This window comes from Chenopodium album, chromosome 26 (assembly GCF_948465745.1).
Source record: "Chenopodium album chromosome 26, dcCheAlbu1.1, whole genome shotgun sequence".
Taxonomy (NCBI): Eukaryota; Viridiplantae; Streptophyta; class Magnoliopsida; order Caryophyllales; family Amaranthaceae; genus Chenopodium; species Chenopodium album.
In genome coordinates this window covers 27,524,740-27,543,604 of record NC_137859.1, presented here as the reverse complement: position 1 = coordinate 27,543,604, position 18,865 = coordinate 27,524,740, and the positions used below count along the sequence as shown (strand labels likewise).

The following is an 18,865-nucleotide window of genomic DNA, read 5'->3' as shown; positions in this document are numbered from 1 at the left end:
TGGCAAGTCGCCATTGCCGATCACCAAAACCAGGCCCCGAAGCTATTACAATGCGCTCCAAAGAAGTCCGAAGGGCCATGTCAAAAGAAACTTGTGCTGTTTCAAAAAGACTAGGAGGACAAGTGTGCATAGCAAAGTAGAGTTTTGAAACCCTAGTTTACGCACGTAGAAGCAACAACTCGTATTGGGGATCATCAACACTCTCAGCGAAACAAGCTCACCACAGAAAGAGGAATCAGCACTGATAGGACCACCTAGTAACTTAACACCATGCACAAGACGACCAATATCCGGAGGAAAGACACCAACGAGATGGCTACGAGGGTCCTCCGAGGGCCAAAAAACTTCCATTTTTCTCAACGTTGACATGGAGTCCGAGACGACGTCCCTCCGCCAAAATCAACTCCAAAACCTCTCCTACAACTAAGGTGTCACTAATAATAGTCCCGTCATCTAAATACCAAGCTTGCAAACATAAGTCAAAAGAATCCCTGATTTGGCACACTAACGGATGAAGAACCAAAGCAAAAGGCAAAGGGCCTAGAGGATCACCCTATTGTACTCCCTGACATGACCATAAGATATGCTCCCCGTAAAACAACCTGGCTAGAGTAGAGTAACAGAATTCAACCCATCGCCAGAGAGCTGGACAACGAAGACAAACCTCACGCAACAAAGCCGAACAATCTACCAAATTAAAGGCATTCTGGAAATCCACCAGCAACATGGCCAACATCACCACCATGCGCCTCAACCAAACAATTAACAGCATGAAGAATAGCCTCACCACCCGCAGGCACCCCAACACCAAACTGAAGACCTCCTAGATAGTTTCCCAAACGCAGACCAATTAAAGCAGCCCCAACCTTTGAAACCAGACGCCTCTAAATGGCACCCACAAAAATAGGCCGAATACCACCACCAAGCTTAACAAGTGGTGTAAGAGGAGCACTAGCAATGCATTCTCCTAACTCAACAGGACATTTCCCAGCGAGAAAAAGATTAAGAACCTGCGTAATGGAGTCCACCAACTCATCAGAGATAGCAACTGCAGCACCACTCAAACAATCCATAAGGTGTTGAGCACATAAGTCGTCTCTACCGCATGACGTACCTCGCGGAAAACCCCTAATTCGATCCAAAACAACAGTAGGAGTAGCAATAAGGTGCTGGTCAACGGGAATATCCGGTAAGATAGGAGCCGGAAAGGAAGGGTATTTAGCATGCAAATCTGCAAGAGTAACATCATTGTAAGGGGCAAGACCAGAAGTCGAAAGAACCCTAACCACAACAGTGTAATGTCCGTCAGAAATCTTTCTCTTACACTACTTAATATTACACTCGGTCAAATCATGGTCCTCATCAACATCCAACAAAGGTGGAGACACATCAGCCAACGTGTCTCGCACAACCTGCACAGAACCATCAGGCTCACACCAAGAACGAATAGCAGCGGTGATACTCTCATCCTGCCGCTGTCGCCTGACACCCGAAGAACATTCTCGACTACTCCTTGGAGAAAAGGTTTTAAGGACACAGAGAGGCAACACAAGCAATTGAACCCAATAAGAGATGTCATTAGGCTTGCCAATCACCTTATCGAGAGCCCCTTTGAGAACCCGAGAAAAACCCAAGCGACACTTAGGAGGGATAGATTTCACCGAACTAAACTGCTTTGATAGCAAACAATCAAGAAGAGCAACATCAAAAGCAAAGTGAGGCTCACAAGGCACCCAAGGAACAAGATCAGATACCTCAGAAGTAGGACCTTGCGGTTTAGGAAAACCATAAAGAACAAACCGAACAATACCATCCCCAAAATCAGGAGGGGTGATGAGTCTAATTTATATATATATTTTATTCCCCGTCCCATGGTCCTATTTGTGCTAATTTGAGCTCTACGGAGCTATTTTTATTACTAATATACGTTTTCTAGTGTTTTTGTAGAGTTGGTATTATTTTGTAGGAATTTGCAGATTTATGACAATTTCCGAGCTTATTGAGCCACTACGAAAATATTAGAGTCGGATCGTATTTTATGACTGTATATATTAAGCCCAAAGCCGAGTTGGAGAATTTTAATTTGGTGAATAAGGGCTCAATATATGAGAAGGTACAAGATTCCACAAGTTATTGTTATGGACCAACCAAGGGAAAAATTGGGCCAAAGATTTAAATAACTAGCTCGAGCGTACAGATCCAAGCTTCCAAGAGAAGTCAACTGAGGGCGAAGTTATATAACGGGCCCGATTAAGCAGCCCAATGCCCGATTAGTCCTAGCTCCTAGTACATGTCGGTTGTTTAAATTCTTTTAGAGTTTTAAGGTGAGTGGGATTTGTGGGTTTCGTTCATTAGTGGGCTTTGTTTGTAGTTAAGTCGGTGGGTTTGATATATATAGGAGTAGTAGTCAGGAGGTAGTGGGGAGTTTTTTAGCTTTTCAGTTACTTTAATTTTAGTCTTAAGTTTGATTATAAATTCTTTCCGTAATTTGCTTTAGTTAGACTTTTAATTTGCTGAGGATTTGAGTTTAGTAATTTTATTCGCTTCGTCAATTTTGTTTCTTTCCGAGACTTCGTTTTAGTTTAGCTTGAGATTTCAATTTACTTGCTTTCTTGTTTTGTTATTATTACATTAATTTGCTTATCGTTATTTTCTTAATTTTGTATTTCATATTATTGTTTTTATTATGCTTTATTTAATTGCTTTGTTTAGTTTAGTTTTAATTATGCACGAGTAGTTTAATTCTAGGGTTTGTGGGGATCCATAAATAATATGAAGGGGTAATTTATTATTGTTAATTGTCAATGCTAGATTAATTTCCTATTGATTGATTTAATACTATGCAATTAGATTAGCGCTGGTTTAATTGTATGAGTTACGCAATATTGATTCGAGATTCGAGAGATGAGAATTAATATTAAGGCTTAGTTTCAATAGGCAGGTTAATTTATAAATGGTTAAGTCGAGATTCGAGAGATGAGATTTAATACCGGTAAATTAACTCTGTGATTGTAATACGTAGCGAAAGCCCTTTATGATCTGATTAATTGATACATTGATGATTGATTAATATGTTTTATCCTGGAGTATTATTTATTGGTGAACCTATGCCCTAGGCCTTTTAATATTTGTTTTCTCACTACTTTATTTTCCTTACTCATATTCTTCGTAGTATAATCTTTAATCACAACAACATTGGTTACCCTGATAATTTAGATTATAATAATTAATTAGGAGTCGAAAGATTTGTTTCCCTGTGGACTCGACCCTACTTCCCTATCTGCATTAGTTAGAGGACTTAGGTAATTCTTTTGATTTGGGGATACGACTTTACCCTGTCAAGGGGCCACAAAATAGTCAAGATTAGAACCATGCTGACTCTTCGTACGAAGAGTATGTGTCTTGAAACACTCCCCACAAAGCCAAATCCCCATACGACGAAAGGTTGACTCCGCCTCCAAGTAAATAGCCAAATTAGAAGAAAGAGAGTGTTGGGTCAAATCACGCGCATTTGCACACTAATGACGATCACGAAGATGAGTAAGCAAATAAGCTTTAGAGAGCCCATTACCCCAGCCATCTTAACACCCATTAAGACCCACAAATGGGCAATGGAACGGAACAATAGGCGGTATAACACCCACCTCAACTTGCCATGAGAAGATCACACCTTCACCACAAAAAAAAAAAAACAGCACCAAATCCACACTAAAACAGCAACAAAGACAACACCAAAAACACACCCAAGCTACACCCAAAACTGCACCAAACCCACCGCCTGAAAACTGCCCCAACTAACCAAAAACAGCACCAATATTTGAGAGAAGAACTACCCGCAAAATGACCCAATAACAGCCCAAAACAGCACCTAAAAACAGAGCAAAACCACGCTTGAAAACACAGCAGAATTGCACCCAAAACCGCAGCCTGAAAATGACCAAAACAACCCAGATTTTACCGGAAAAACGCACCTTAAAGACGCCGGAAACAGCCTGAAAACCTGAGAAAAGCAGCCTGAAAATTCGCCAGAAAAGCGATCAAGAAACCTCCACAAAAACCGCCCAAACGCTGCCTATAAACCTCCCGGGAAACCACCTGAATTCCGCCCAAAAGCCGCCTGAAAAACCCTTGACTGAAAACCGCACACCTGATCACACCTTACGCAAGAGATGATGCCGGAAAAAGAACTCAGAATTGCACAAAAACAGCCTGCACCAAACCAACCCGAAATTGCTCCAAAATGACGAGGAAATTGCACCTAAAAGACGAGGAATTTGTACCAAAAACCCGAGAACCCACTCATGACAGAACACACTAACATGATCGTCGAAAGCGCCGGAAATTTTCCGGAAAAAGAATGTGGAAACCTACCCTAACCTGCCCTAACGAGAGTTTTTTTTGTGTTATTATTATTATTGTTATTGTTATTCTTATTATTATTATTATTATTATTATTATTATTATTATTATTATTATTATTATCATTATTACTACTACTACTACTACTATCATCATCATTACAATTGTTAATATTATTATTATTATTATTATTATTATTATCGCATTATTATTATAATAATTAAATATTAAATATTATTAATAAATACTGTTTAATTATTATTATTATTAAAAATTAATAATTATTATCATCTTTAAATATTAGTTATTATCTTTAAATATTAATTTTTATTTTAAAAAATCAATTATTATTATTATTATTGTTATTACTACTACTACTACTACTACAACTACTACTACTAGCATTATTATTATAATTTATAATAATTATTATTATTTTTAATATAACTATTAAATATTAATTATTTATTCTTATTAAATATTAATCATTTATTATTATTATTATTTAATATTAATTTTTAATAATAAAATTATTATTATTATTATTATTATTATTATTATTATTTAATATTAATTTTTATTATTATAATAATTCAATATTTATTATTATTATTATAATTAAATAATAACTATTTATTATTATTTTTTTTTGAAACAAACTATTTATTATTATTATTAAATATTAATTATTATTATTTTTATAATTCTTCAATATTAAGTATTATTTTTAAGCAGAACAGGGCAGAGAAGAGTACAGTAGAGTAGATTAAAGCAAGCAGAGCAACTCTGAATAACGGGGCCTACTTATAGACTTGTAGTAACCAAAACCCGGTGACCCCACAATTCATAGATGAATTCCTGACTTCACTTGTCTTTCTATTCATATTCATCCTCATCCATTTCCTCTCTCTTGTCCATGTTCCCATTTTAATCCAAAATCCAATCCAATTGAAAACGATGACGACGACGACGATCCACGACCTCCCGGACGCGGTCCTAGCCCAGATAATATCCCTCTTATCCGACACCCGCACCCGCAACTCCACCTCCCTGGTGAGCCTAAAGTGGCGCGCTCTCGAACGCCTTACCCGGTCCCACCTCTCCCTCCGCGGCAACATCCGGCACCTCCTCTTCCACCTCCCCACCTGCTTCTCCGCCGTCTCCCACCTCGACATCTCCTCACTCTCTCCCTGGGGCATCTCCCTCCACCCCAACATCATCTCCACCGCAACCAATGATCACAACAACGCTTCTTTGCTGCTTGCTCACCGTCTCCGTCTCGCTTTTCCAGCCGTCACCTCACTCACTCTCTACTCCCGCTACCCTTGCACGTTGTCGCTGCTGTCGCCTTTGTTCGATTTGATCGAGGATGTAAAGCTCATTCGGTGGCATCAGAGGCCGAATAACATCCCACTTGGATCGGATTTCTCTGTGTTGTTTCAGAATTGTGCCCGTCTTAAGTCGGTTGATTTATCGTCTTTTTACTACTGGACTGAGGATCTTATCTCGGCTTTTGAGGCTCATCCCAGAATTGGGGTTAATTTGGTGGTTTTGAATTTGCTCAATTTTTCGTTGTCCGAGGGGTTTAAGTCGCAGGAAGTTGTGGATGTTACCAGGGCATGTCCCAATTTGAGGGATTTTAGGGTTGGTTGTGTTTTTGATCCAAGGTATATGGGGTTTCTTGGGGACGAGGCGCTTTTGGCGATTTCGTCCAATTGTAAGGAGCTTAGGGTTCTTCATCTTGCAGATATAGCTCAGGGTGATCGAGAATTTGATGATCAAGGGTTTTGTAGCGAGGATGCTGGGTTTACCGTTCAGGGCATTGTGAGTTTTTTTACTGGGTTGATGTTGATTGAGGAGTTAGTGTTGGATGTATGGCGGAATGTGAGAGGGAGTTGGGTGTGTTTGGAAGCTTTGGCTTCAAGGTGTCCGAATTTGAGGTCGCTTGAGTTGGGATGTTTTCATGGGATTTGTAAGGCCATTGAGTCTCACTTGGATGGGATTGCCCTTTGTCAAGGACTTGAGACATTAACGATTAAGAACTCGGCTGATTTGACTGATTTCGGGTTGATTGCCATTGGGAGGGGTTGCTCCAAGCTTAATAAGTTTGAGGTGATTGGATGTAAGAAGATCACTATGAGGGGATTGAGGACAATGGTGTGCTTGCTTGAGAGGACACTAGTTGAAGTCAAAATTTCGGGTTGTAAGTATCTTGACGCCTCTGCTTCGTTAAGGGCTGTGGAGCCTATAAGGGGAAGGATTAGGAGACTCCACATTGATTGTGTTTGGAACGGTGAGAAACCCGAGTACGAGGAAGAGGTTACCGTGTTAGGCGTTGATTATAACTATAAATATGAAGGCAAGGATGATGAGGAAGAAATTAATAGAATGAGAAAGAGGACCAAGGTTTCATGGGATACTGAGAGCTGGTTCATGGGCAACATGGAAGGTAGCACTAGCAATGGATATATTACTGAGACTTGGGGATGTCTCGAGTTTCTATCACTGTGGATTGTAGTTGGAGAGCTTTTGACACCATTGGCCAATGCAGGACTGGAGGATTGCCCCAAGCTAAGGGAAATTCATATCAAAGTAGAAGGAGATTGTCGAGAAAGGCCAAAGCCATCACAGGGGGCATTTGGGATCAGCTCGCTTGGGCGATATCCAATGTTGTCGAAGATGAAGCTCGATTGTGGGGATACAATAGGCTATGCGTTGACAGCTCCGTCCGGGCACATGGACCTTAGCCTATGGGAGAGATGGTTCTTGACTGACTTAAGGAGTTTGAGGCTTAATGAGCTTGATTATTGGCCTCCACAAGACAGGGAAGTCAATCAACGGAGTCTATCACTTCCAGCAGCTGGGCTACTTCAAGAGTGTGATACATTAAGGAAGCTCTTTATTCATGGAACTACTCATGAGCATTTTATGTTGTTTTTCCTAAAAATTCCAAACCTGAGAGATGTTCAGCTGAGAGGAGATTACTACCCAGCCCCAGAGAATGATATGAGCACCGAGATGAGAGTTGATTCATGCTGTCGATTTGAGTACAAGTTGAATGAACGTGACATTCCTGATTGATTGTTTCTTTTAGAGCTTTGTTTAGATGCAATTTAATTTTGCTATGTTATCTCGAAGAAAAAATAAAATAAAAAAAGTTGCTATGTTCTCTCTCTATACTTTTGTCCTCCCTGCTCCTAGGTTACTTCCTCTCCTAAGCCTACCGGCGACTGCAGCTTTCAAGCTAACAATGGCAGAAGGTGAGTTTATGATTTTGATTTTCAATTTTTGGATTAATAATTCAGTTTGGGTCAAATTAGATCTTGAATTGTAAACATTGGGATTTTTGTCTGCTATAATGTGATGATTTTGAATCACAGGCGCTAGTCAGCTAGTGTTAAATTTTTCGAACGTATGATTTTAAATTATAGTGTTAAATTAGCTAATTGAGGGTTTTTAGTGATTACTCCATGTTCTAGCTGCTGCTATATTCTTAATTTTAAAATTTAGCTTTGTTTGCATTGAAATTCTTCGTATACGTAGTTACTTTTACATGATTTAAGTGCATTGGATTGTAGCATTGTCAATAATTGCAGGAAGAAAGTGATATGGTAAAAGGATTTATAAAATTCATAAATGGATTGTAAATTGTTTAATTGTCGCTTTTGATTTTATAGCCATTGACTTGAATTCATGAGTCATTTATAGTGTAATGCTTTCTTAACTCTATAAATGGTCTACTTAATCTATAACCCAAATTATTTTTTAGTGAGTAGGATTTATTTTATGGGTGGTTTGTGGACTATAATTAAGAAACTATAAGGCTATATTGATGTCAATTTAACAATTGTTATGTTTATCATGTTGTTATTCAAGTTTTCTGAAGTAATATATAACAAGGTCATTGAATTATGTCACTACAACATTCTTGGAGAGCTAAAAATATATAAATCACTGGAGTATATTAATTGTATATATTAAAGTTTTTCTTATTACTACGGTATTATTAATTTTTTTTTTGCAAATATGATTATGGGAGTTATTGAATTTGTTTAGTGGAAGTTATAGAATAGGAAGTTATAATGGAAAATGATAGGTAAAAAAAAAAAAAAAGAAGTAAAGTGAACAGAAGTTGAGGATTAAGAGTTTTGAGTTCTGTGGTTAAAAGTGGAAAAATGACACTTAAATTATACAATAGATTTATCAATAGTGCTTTTCCAAGGCTTTTCTGTTTTGACATTAAGTAATCATTTAAGGATTAGATCCCAATTTCCACCATTTGTAGATCGTGCTATAGAGGCTTTTGAATAGGTAGGTAAAATTGCTGAAGTAGATTGTTATGACCAGAGAGAATTGTGATGAGTAATTAATCTCTAGTAAGTGGGTCACTTTTTGCAGTGCCACTTATATTTCATTAGACTAGTCTTAGTAATGCTTGGTCATGGATTTGTTGTTTAGGATAGGGAGAGAGAAATTTGATATGGAGTATATCCATGGCCAAACTTTCTGAGTTTGTATTCGTCTACTATGCTCTGATGGAAAGATTTATTCGCATGGGATATGTGAATCACTTATTTCACAGAACCTTATTCCCAGAGCTTGGGAAGCAATTGGCTGCATATAACACCAATATTGCAACAATATTTTCTGGCTTTCTTGTACTGAAACACGTGCCTTTTGTGTTCACGTAACTTGTTAGGGTTTGGTGGTTGAGCTAGAATACCTTTTTTTTTTTCCTTATCTTTCACCATTATTCCTTGTAACTACTCGTTACACATGTGATCATGTTACGGGATTGAGTATTACCAATTTGATTTGTCCATTCATGTTCAATATAGTCAGTCTTGATGCCTCTATTTTTTATTGATCTTGGCTATGTGCCTATGTCTTGGTGTTGTGTTTTGTAGTGAAATTGAAAGTGAGTTTTGCCTACTCAGTTGCACATTATGAAGCTTTTTAGTTTGTGATAGGATAGTTGCATACCTATTAGCTATATTGAGTCCAATACATTAAAGTGATTGTCTCTTTGCTGGCTAAGAGATTTTTTTGGTAGCTTGCATTGTTGCATGGCTTGATTCTGAATATATCATGCTTTGAAAAGTATTTCAAGCAATGTGCTTGTGATTTTGGTCCAACCTAAACTAATATTGGTGTGGCATTGTCCATAAAGAACTTCAGACTTTTTTTGCCTCAAACATTCAAATGACTAATCTTAGAGTAATTTATCCCCCAATCCTTAAATGTAAGTAGTTCATGTACTGTTCATTTCTGTTACTGTAGCTTAGTAACAGTGTAATACCCTCCTTGTTACTTGCGTGGCTTTGTCCCTTCCTTTCCTTTTCCTGGTTTTCCTCTCTACCTTTCCTTTTCCTGCCTAATTCGCACACGTAAACTATGGCGGTGGTTAAATTTCTTTCTACAAAGTGTTTCTTCTGCGGTTACAATCATGAATTTGAGTTGATGCAAATAAAAGCTACAACAATGGAGGCTATCGTCTAAGGTGATATTATTTAAACTTAGATTTGTTTGATTTCGAGTGGATATCAATTTTAGTTGTTTGCAAGTAGGTGCTTTAACCCACCATAGGATTCTTCTGTAGGAAGCCACCTGATCGGCTTCTCGAAATTTCTGACCGAGTTTTCGGTTAGTTTTCTGAATTTTATGTGGCTATTAATTTGTGCAATTGGTTAAAGTTTTCTGGGTTTGTTTGTATTATGGGTTTGGTTTAATGGGTTGGTTTTTTACTTTCTGGTGTACCTTTTTTTTTTTATTTATTTTTTTTTTTTTATTTTTTTTTTTTAGGGAAAGTTAGTGCATAATTATAATTTTGTTAATCATTGAGCTGAAATGCTTCAATTTATGCTGATTTTGATGCAATCCGAGGGGTTGTTAGGGTTAGATTTGGTTTTCATTTCTGGGTTTTTATGCCAGTGTTATTTTTAGGTTGTTGCCAATTGACATTGTGATGTAGCTTGCTGCTTGCATAATTGAGCTGGTTTTTTCGCTTGCATTCGACTTCTTGATACGGTTTTCGTTGTTTTAGCTACAAAGAGCTGATTGTTAGGGTATATATGCAGATATTAGAGGTTTTCAGTAACCTGAACATTAAATGCAGTTCTCATTTTAAATGTCGTTTAATTAGTGTAGGATTCTTGGCTTGCTTCTCTGAGGAAACTTCAAGAAATTAAGAACTTAAGAACTTATACCTGGTTTCTCTTCAATTCTTGGTTTTAAAAAGCGCGCCTCTAGGCGCGTCTTGTTCCCTGGGAAATGGGCTTTAGCTAGTCGAGGCTCAGTCACCTACGGAAGGTGCGCGCCTCTGCGCCTTTGCTCCTCAAGGAAAATTACTAAGGGCTTGTTTGGCATCATTTTTTGTTTTCAGTTTTCAGTTTTTCTGAAAACTAAAAACCAGGAAACAAGAAAAAGGTGTTTCCACTTTTTAGTTGTCAGTTTTCAAAATTATCATAATTTTAATAAGTCTAAATAATTTTTGATTCATTATGTGACATATATAATATACTTTTAAAAAACAAGAAACCAAAAAACATAAAAACACAACGATACCAAACGAACCCTTAGGTTTAAGTTATAAATTGAAGAATGGTGGACACTTTTTCAAATTCAGACTACCTTAGCTTTAAATATATCATTATTTAATTTATTATGAATCTGTTTAATTGGTATTAAGTACAATCAAAGTAAAAAATAATTTGAAATAAATATATAAATTCATGCGCCTTGCATACAAAAGGCGCGCGCCTTCGCTTTGCGCCTAGGCTGCAAGGACCATTTGCACCTTGGTGCGCCTTTTAAAACTAAGCTTTAGCTAGCCTCTTTGGCTCTTCTGTTAGTTGAGTATGTTCAATTGTTCTTTTACATTCAAAAGCACTCTAGCTAATATCATTTTTTTTGACTTTTATGATATTCTCCCTTGCTCCAATAATCTTTTTAAATTATTTTTGTTGGCTTTGTTGAATTTCATTGCTGTTTCGTCAGCTTTGAGCTCATGCTTTCACTTTTTATTCTATTTAAAGCTTATTTTGCCGAAACTTGTTCTCATGTAAAAATCCCATTTTTATTGTTTTTTTTCCGATGATTTTTGCTTAAATGGAAATCTTGAACAGTAAATGAAGTCAAAAGGTTACAGGCCAATGAAAGAACAGCATTAAGAGAGTTCCTTGATCCTCCATGGCCTTCAATTATTCTAATGCATTACAACTCCAACATAAATTACGACTTCTTACTTTAGGCTTCTGATTGTATGCCATTAAAAACCAGCCTACTTTGCATCTTGAATCTTCATTTAGTTGTCCCAATACTAGAATCAAAGATTTTGGACCGAAGTTATTGAAGTATAGAATATATGGTAGGATATTTCATGGATATGGACTTTTTTTGGTGATTAAATTCTCAAATTTAGAATGAGGAACATATTGGTTGGTGAAATCATTAGTAGCATCATATGGGTATCATTCATTGTATTTTTTAAAACTTAAGGAACTTTGTCTATTATTCATTTTTTGGCTCCTTGATCTAATAGTATTAGTTTGTCAAATAGCATGGTTTATACTATCATTTTCAATTAATGTTGCTGTATTTTTAGTATCTAACATTGTGACTTGTTGGTCTAAATGGATGAACAAAATTCTTTTATCTTTGTTTGCTCATTTGGTTTTCCTTTCTTTTTTTTTTTTTTGCCAGCATTGAAGCAGCTTCTGCTGAACATCCCACCGCTGATGTCTTTATCCAATTTGTTTCATATAGAAGGTTAATTTGATTCATTCTCCAATTGTTATTTTTTGTTAATAAGTTAATATGTGCTGTGCACCTGTCAAATTTAGTTTGAAATTCTGAATCTGATCCATGCATAATAAGGTTAGACAAGAGGAAAAATCAGGAGATAGCTGTATATCCCAACTCTGATTGTATAAAGGCAAAAGCTAAACTATACAAAATAATATTTCTGGGTGATTGTTTTCATAATTTGGTGATTGTGTTACCGTTGTGGGTGCTAAATTATGATTCTTGATAGGAATTCTGGGATTAGATTTTGGTTTATGTGCTAATTTTTCTATGTTTCTGTAATGCTTTATTCACTGGGTTTTGTTTAATTTTTACTGGTCATTACTCTGAAATATTTCAGTTTTCATTAATTTATTTCCTTATGTTATAACCCCCTCACATATTAACTTAATTCTGTATTTGTGGTTACATTTCTCATCTGGAACATTTATGAAGAGCTAAACCTCTATAGGGTGCACTTAAAGATGATAAGCAATCAAAAGTTTTTATTTTTTTCAATAAAGTTTTGTTAATGGAGCATAGAACAATTTCTTCGTTCTTTATTGATTGTAAGTATTTTCGGTTTTTTGAGTTGAATCTGTGACTTTTACTAAAATCAAAATTGCGGTTTCTTCGTCAGATTTTGGGGATTTTCATTGATTAATGTTCAATTTTCAGGTTTCAGTTCAATTTTACAAAATAAATTATTTGGGATTTTCTCTGTTAGATTTATTGATGATGATGGCACCTCTGCCTACTATTATTGCTCATCTTCCTATTGCAATTTCCCCCTTTTGATGTCTTCAAGATATACATATATTTCTCATTTCCCAGATTTTGGGTATTTCATTTCTAATTCTTGTTGCTTTTATTCCAGGCTTGATCTACGTAGTTAACCAAGAAAATTTTGTGTCAAGTAAATAATGAACTCATTAGAAAATAATCTATGCACGGAGTAAGAATAAAATTATCTATTCGTTAAATCATCAGAATTTGATTTTGTAGGCTTGAAGAGAATGTTATGTTGTTAGATATTATTGATCTCTTGTAGGCAGAAGCCATTGGGTTTTATTCAATTGACTTTACTTGAAAATGCACATATTCTCATTCCTAATCATTCATTTGTTCTCTCTCTTTTTTTTTTTTGTATTTTATTTATTATATTATGTAATTATGCAAATAATAACTATATTCAGTACTTGGAATGGAAATTGTTGCAGCATAAAAAAAATTAAAAATCAATGCTTACCTCCCTACTAATTTCAGTGTTTGATTAGCTGCGATCGAGAGGGCTTCCAAAGATATGTTACCAAAACAAGTGACATAAAGATTATGCTTGGGAGATGCAAAGTTTTTATCAGCATTACTACAAGAAATATTTTCAAGCATTGCAAAATGCTGCCAATTAGGCTGATTGGTGAGTTGCATATGCCGGGGTAAAATAATTTCAAATTGTTTTGTCAGCTATGTTGCTGCTTTATTACCACCTTATCAAACAATTGTGTGTTCAGTGCTCAGCTCACCTAATTGAACATTTGAATTTTAAAATGATGTGAATTGCGAATTAGGCTTTACTTTAAGCGTCAATTAGGACTAGAAACTCTAATCGTATCATGGTATTTTCTGTTTAAAAGGAATGTTTGATTGCTTACAACGATGTTTATTCTCAATTTAGGATGTTTATTGTATCATATTGTTGTCATGCTGCCGTGAGAACTGTTATTGTCAAGATCAGTGTATATGCAATTTAATATCAAGTTCAAGTCCAGACGGTTTTTGTGGACAAACAATCCATCTTTATGATCTTTTACTCTAACTTGTACCTTTCCTCCTGTAGTCCATCTTCAAGTGACCTGGCCCTTAGTCCTGATGGTTCTGTCGTGAATCGTGCTACTTTTCATAGGTGCATATTGCTCTTCATAGAATGATTCATTTCTATTTTGTAATGTCAACCAATGTCCAACAAGTTATAAATTCTTCACCCTTACTAATGCTGGTGAAATTAGTTGATTAGTCTTTGTTAAGTCTTGACTCTGTTGAAACTATGAGACCCAACTATTCAAATGTCACGGAGCATGGAAGAATGTGATTTATGTTGTTCTAACTTGTGAGGTTGCTTGATTTTACTCTGTATTTAGGTTTTGTTAAATCATGTGCATTTTCATTTTTGATGCCCATATCAGGTGGTGGTTGGTTTCTTAGAGAAGACAATATATCAAAGCATGCATCAGGAGAACCGGTTACAGCATTCCTTCAAGTTCTGGCAGGAATCCTGTCTTTGCTGATATGTTGACTCAATGTGCTACACTTTCCAGCATGGGAAGTTCGGAAAGACATATTTTGTACTCAATTTATCTTGTTTTTTCTTCTATTGAAGGTGATTCTTGGGTTCAATTTGATTTTGATATGAAAGTTGGAAGCAAAAAAAAAAAAGAAAAAAATCAACAAAATTATTGATTTCTGTTACTCATGATTTGGTGATTTCAGTATATCATTACAGCTCTCTAATCTTGTAGGTTATTTTGCTTAGTTATCTAGTTCTGTTTCTAGGTGCCAACAAATCAATTTATGAACCGGAACCCATAGATTTGGGCAAAATTTTGCGAGCTGATGTTGGTTCTGATACTCAGACAATTTCAGTGACAGCAGTTGCCCCCATTGACCCTGGTTCGTATTCTCTTCCAGTCTTCCTTCCTCTCCATATCTATCTTTCTCCCTCTCTCTCTGTCTTTCTCTCACACAGAGGCACACACATGAGCGGTTAGTCTCTCACCCATAAGATACTTATCACTTTTGTGGCAGCTCCTGGATTGACAAGCTAAGCCATGTGAAATCACTTCAGCAGTGGTCCAATGCTGAATTCTATGTATGCCTTTTCTTTCCCCTATTTGGTTCATACGAATGTATGATAGGAAAGTCTTTATTTTGTTACAATCCGTTTGAATGTGAATGAGCTATTTCCTATAGGGCCTTAACTATAGGTGATAATTAATGACAATAATGGTACTGAGTTTATAAGTGAATTTGTTGGTAAAGTCTCGTGACAATGATCATGATAACAGTTTCACCTTCTGTGTTTTTCTCTTCATTAACTTCCATCCATTAGCACTCAAACAACCTCTAATAAGGTAACAAGTGCTCATGGAAATTTACAAAGCAAAACACATACTTGGGAGGTAATTGAAAATAAATTTGTATTACTATACGGCTTTCTCTGCATATTTACATACAAAACAATTTCCATTACCACCATTAATTGGAGCAAGACTCGTGAGGGTATTGGGATAAGTTGACTACTAATTGTGAAACTTGAGATTTCAAAAGGGTTAGACACTAGATTAGTATCAGATTAAAGGGGTTTCGCTAAAGTCGCTACTCCTTTGTTAAGATTGCATTAGATATGGCTAAAACTCCTTTGCTCCATTATCTGAATGGCACTTGTGAACTTTGCTTTTTCTTTAAAATTCTTCTTCTTCTCAGTAGGGTACAACCTGTATACTTGTCAATTGGGTAAGTTAAGTAATTGAAGTTCTTGGTTTAAAGTTTGACTCTTGATGCAGCAGTTGCTTTTCGTACTTTTTGGGTGGTTTTGAGAGATTTTAAGTGAAGTTTTGAGACGTTTTTTATTTGTGTGATATGCTGTTTCTGAACTCAACTGTTGAGTTTTGGTTATGATTTGAAATTTTAAATGCATCAAATCTGTTAGCTCAACTATGGCATGTTATGAATTTTGTTTGTTTTGGGATAGTTGGGTATCAAAAATTACATTATATTGATTCATGTGAATTGAAGGCTATTAGCTTAGTTGGTAGCGCAATGTGCTATCCTGCACTGTATGTGAGTTCCACTTGTCCACTGATACTAATCCAAGTTTTTAATTTGCGATACTATCTATAGTATGATTTATTTTCCATTGTGTTGTCCACTTGTCCAAAATGAAGTGTCAACTATTCACCTTTAGAAGAGAGAAAGCAACAGAACTTTTAACCTCTCTTAATTTCTTTTTGTTTGTCAGGATGCTGTTCCAAGGCCAGTTGCAAGACTGCCTGTAACTGTAGCTGCTGCTGCTGTTTCTCTTTATATGCTCCGGTCTTTCGTGTCTACAGTTCTCTTCACATCGGTATGTATTTAGTCTCTGTTTCCTGTTGAATCATCTCATAGTAATTTATACCTGTTATCCCTTTGCGTCTTTGGTGTCTGCTTAAGGTTACAAACAGGCAATACCTAGCGTTTATGATCATGTGTAGTTCATGTGGCAGCATAGGATTATCTTCCTCTGCATAAATTGTAATATATGTGACTAGTTTGAGTTTCTTGGTAGTAATAAGAAGTATTTTAAGATGATTTATTACTCTTTGCATTAATTTTATTGGTCTATTCCAGTTTGTGTACATGTGGGCTTCAAACAGTATCCGAGGATTATGAGCTTTCTGTTTTTTGTAGGATTTTTGCTACTTGGTATTTTGATTGTACACAATCAATGCTCACGGGGCATTAAAATATACATTTTGTTCTGAATGTGTTTTTTTCTTCCTAAAATTAGGTGGGGAATTGGAAGGATGAGTTTGGCGTCATGTTAGCTGACATTTTGAAGCAAAATAAAGTAAATAATTCAGACATGAGATTTGATCCAAGGGCAAGGACAGCTAATTCTGATTGGTTTATAGCTGATTATGAGAATGATCATATTTCCTACTGTTGGCCTGCTTTGTTAAATTTCAGAGAAAAAGAGGAGGAGATCGAGGAGGAGGCTCTTTAGCAAGTTCAAGCTCAAAGAATGCTAAATACTCAAAGAGTTTAGGCTCTTTACCCGCTTATGGAGAGTGCTGCAGAACATCAACCTCGGAATGTGCAGCCTCACCTTTCAAAATGGGCTAAGTTCTATCTAAGAGTTCATCTTCTGAAGAAAATCCTGAAATTAAGGTTTCATCTGCTCCGCTCAAGGAGCCTTTTGAAAATGCCAGGAGTTATGTCCTAGCAAATTGTTTGATAATAGCTCATTTTTATGTATTCTGCAATATATTGAAGCACACCTCATAGCTATCTAAATCTTGTTACATTCTTGTAGGCTCCTGCTTTGTTCACACATGTGAATATGTGATCATGGGATCGCCATCAACTTGGCATTTGGAATCCTTGCTCATGTTGGTTAGTATGGGTTACGGTGTAGTAATTATGCTGCTATATTAGATGATACACGTGGTTTTCGGAGAAAGAATAAGTCAAAATATAAGGACTAGAGATCTGAAAGCTCCGTTTTCCAGGAATTTAAGCACTGATAACAGGGGTAAAAGGGTCATTAAATGTGGGGTTGCTTTCTCTGTTTTTACCTCAAATTTTCATTTAAGTGTTAAAGAACTGGTATGTTTTCTGGGTTGATTCTTAATTTCTAAGAAGTTTGTCTTTTTGTTTGAATGTGTATGGTTTAGTTTGATTTCTACAAGTATAACTGCAAAAATGGGTTAATTTTTTTGGGTACAGAACTTGAGCCAGCTTTTTTTGAAAGTTCAGAAGCAGACCCCAAAGATGTAGCTGCAATTATACTAGGTGGAGGTGCTAGGAGCCTAGGACTCCGCTCTTTTCTGACGATATGATCTTGTGGAAAGTTTGAAACTTTGCTCATATCAGATCTTTTGTTACAATGGTTATAGTGCTCAATTAAAATGTAAAGAAAATAGTAGTATGATTGTAGAAAGTTTGAAACATTTTCTCAATTAGACCTTTTGTTATAATATTCAAGTCAAATGTTATTATGAATGTTCAAAACCCTCATCAAAATAAACATGTAAATCGGTAATATGTGAGTATATTTGAATTGGTGGACTTAAGTTGGTAAAATGGTACACAATCTCTTTTTCCTTGTGAATTTTTGATAATATTGCATTTCTATGGATTTGGAACTGATTAGGGTTCGGGATTAACCCTTGTTGCATAGCTCAGGATGGCAATTTTGTGAATATTTTGAAGTTGGTGTAAGGAAGTGGGCTCAAAGATGCCAACATGTATGCTTACATGTATAACTAAGCAAGTAGTTGACTAATCTTATAACGGGAAACGAAATAAGGAGCGGGAAATCAAAAGGCATCAATTTTTTTTATTTTTATTTTTCTGTTTCTTCTCGGAAGACTCAGAAAAGGGGGTGGGTTTGAAGGTACTCTAATTGGGGGAAGGCGAAACCAGAATTGAATTCGAAAGACATTGATAAACCTAGAGTGGATTTGACGAACAATTAATTTGATACTCCAATTGAGAAGATTCGAAATCGTTTAGAGGATATATTTGGGGTGGATTTAGCTGAACCCATGCGTGATGTTGAGGAAGGTGGTCATGGCTGCGCGAGGGAGCTACGGTTTGATAGTGAAAATGTAAGTATTTGTAATTGTTGTTGACTATATTTGTTATACGCTATTAATTATCAATTGATTGAAGGAATTTGTGGTTAGGGTTTGTCGAATGTTCATACTATTGGTGGATCTGTTATTAAAGAGTAATGGATGTATAGTAATGTAACAAATTGCTGTTAATATGATGAATTTTTATAATTATGGTAATTTGAAAGTTATTGGTAAATTTTGTTAAAAATGTTGGCTATGGGAGCTACTTTATCACTATGTGTATTTTAAAGGGGCTTGAAATATCAAAGACAGTAGAAATGATTCATATGATCTGGTATGTTATTATTACAATCTGATTCATATGATAAACATCAAAGACAGTAGAAATG

General features: G+C 36.0%; 1 protein-coding gene and 1 pseudogene across 3 annotated transcripts; both read left to right on the top strand.

Moving 5' to 3' along the window:
* Positions 1-5,254: 5,254 nt before the first annotated feature.
* On the top strand, positions 5,255-7,534 carry LOC145618249 (F-box protein MAX2 homolog A pseudogene; annotated as a pseudogene).
* A 12-nt stretch (positions 7,535-7,546) lies between these two features.
* On the top strand, positions 7,547-17,979 carry LOC145618250 (uncharacterized). 3 transcript variants are annotated; one of them, XM_081673026.1, is made up of 8 exons: positions 7,547-7,619; positions 12,061-12,126; positions 13,408-13,558; positions 14,325-14,518; positions 14,692-14,808; positions 16,157-16,261; positions 16,685-16,744; positions 16,864-17,979. In XM_081673026.1, exons 4-7 carry the CDS (start codon positions 14,428-14,430, stop codon positions 16,702-16,704), a joined length of 333 nt encoding a protein of 110 aa, XP_081529152.1. In that variant the 5' UTR covers positions 7,547-7,619; positions 12,061-12,126; positions 13,408-13,558; positions 14,325-14,427; the 3' UTR covers positions 16,705-16,744; positions 16,864-17,979. The 3 variants fall into 3 exon arrangements, with proteins under 3 accessions (XP_081529152.1, XP_081529151.1, XP_081529150.1); XM_081673025.1 differs by adding an exon at positions 13,979-14,044 and having other exon boundaries at positions 16,685-17,979; XM_081673024.1 differs by having other exon boundaries at positions 16,685-17,979.
* Positions 17,980-18,865: the final 886 nt, after the last annotated feature.

Excerpts from the sequence above, each read along its gene's own strand:
- LOC145618250 (XM_081673026.1), top strand. The coding sequence starts at position 14,428 with ATGTTGACTCAATGTGCTACACTTTCCAGCATGGGAAGTTCGGAAAGA. Across the intron at positions 14,809-16,156 it reads AGTTGCCCCCATTGACCCTG|GATGCTGTTCCAAGGCCAGT; the intron begins GTTCGTATTCTC and ends TTTGTTTGTCAG. Across the intron at positions 16,262-16,684 it reads CTACAGTTCTCTTCACATCG|GTGGGGAATTGGAAGGATGA; the intron begins GTATGTATTTAG and ends TCCTAAAATTAG.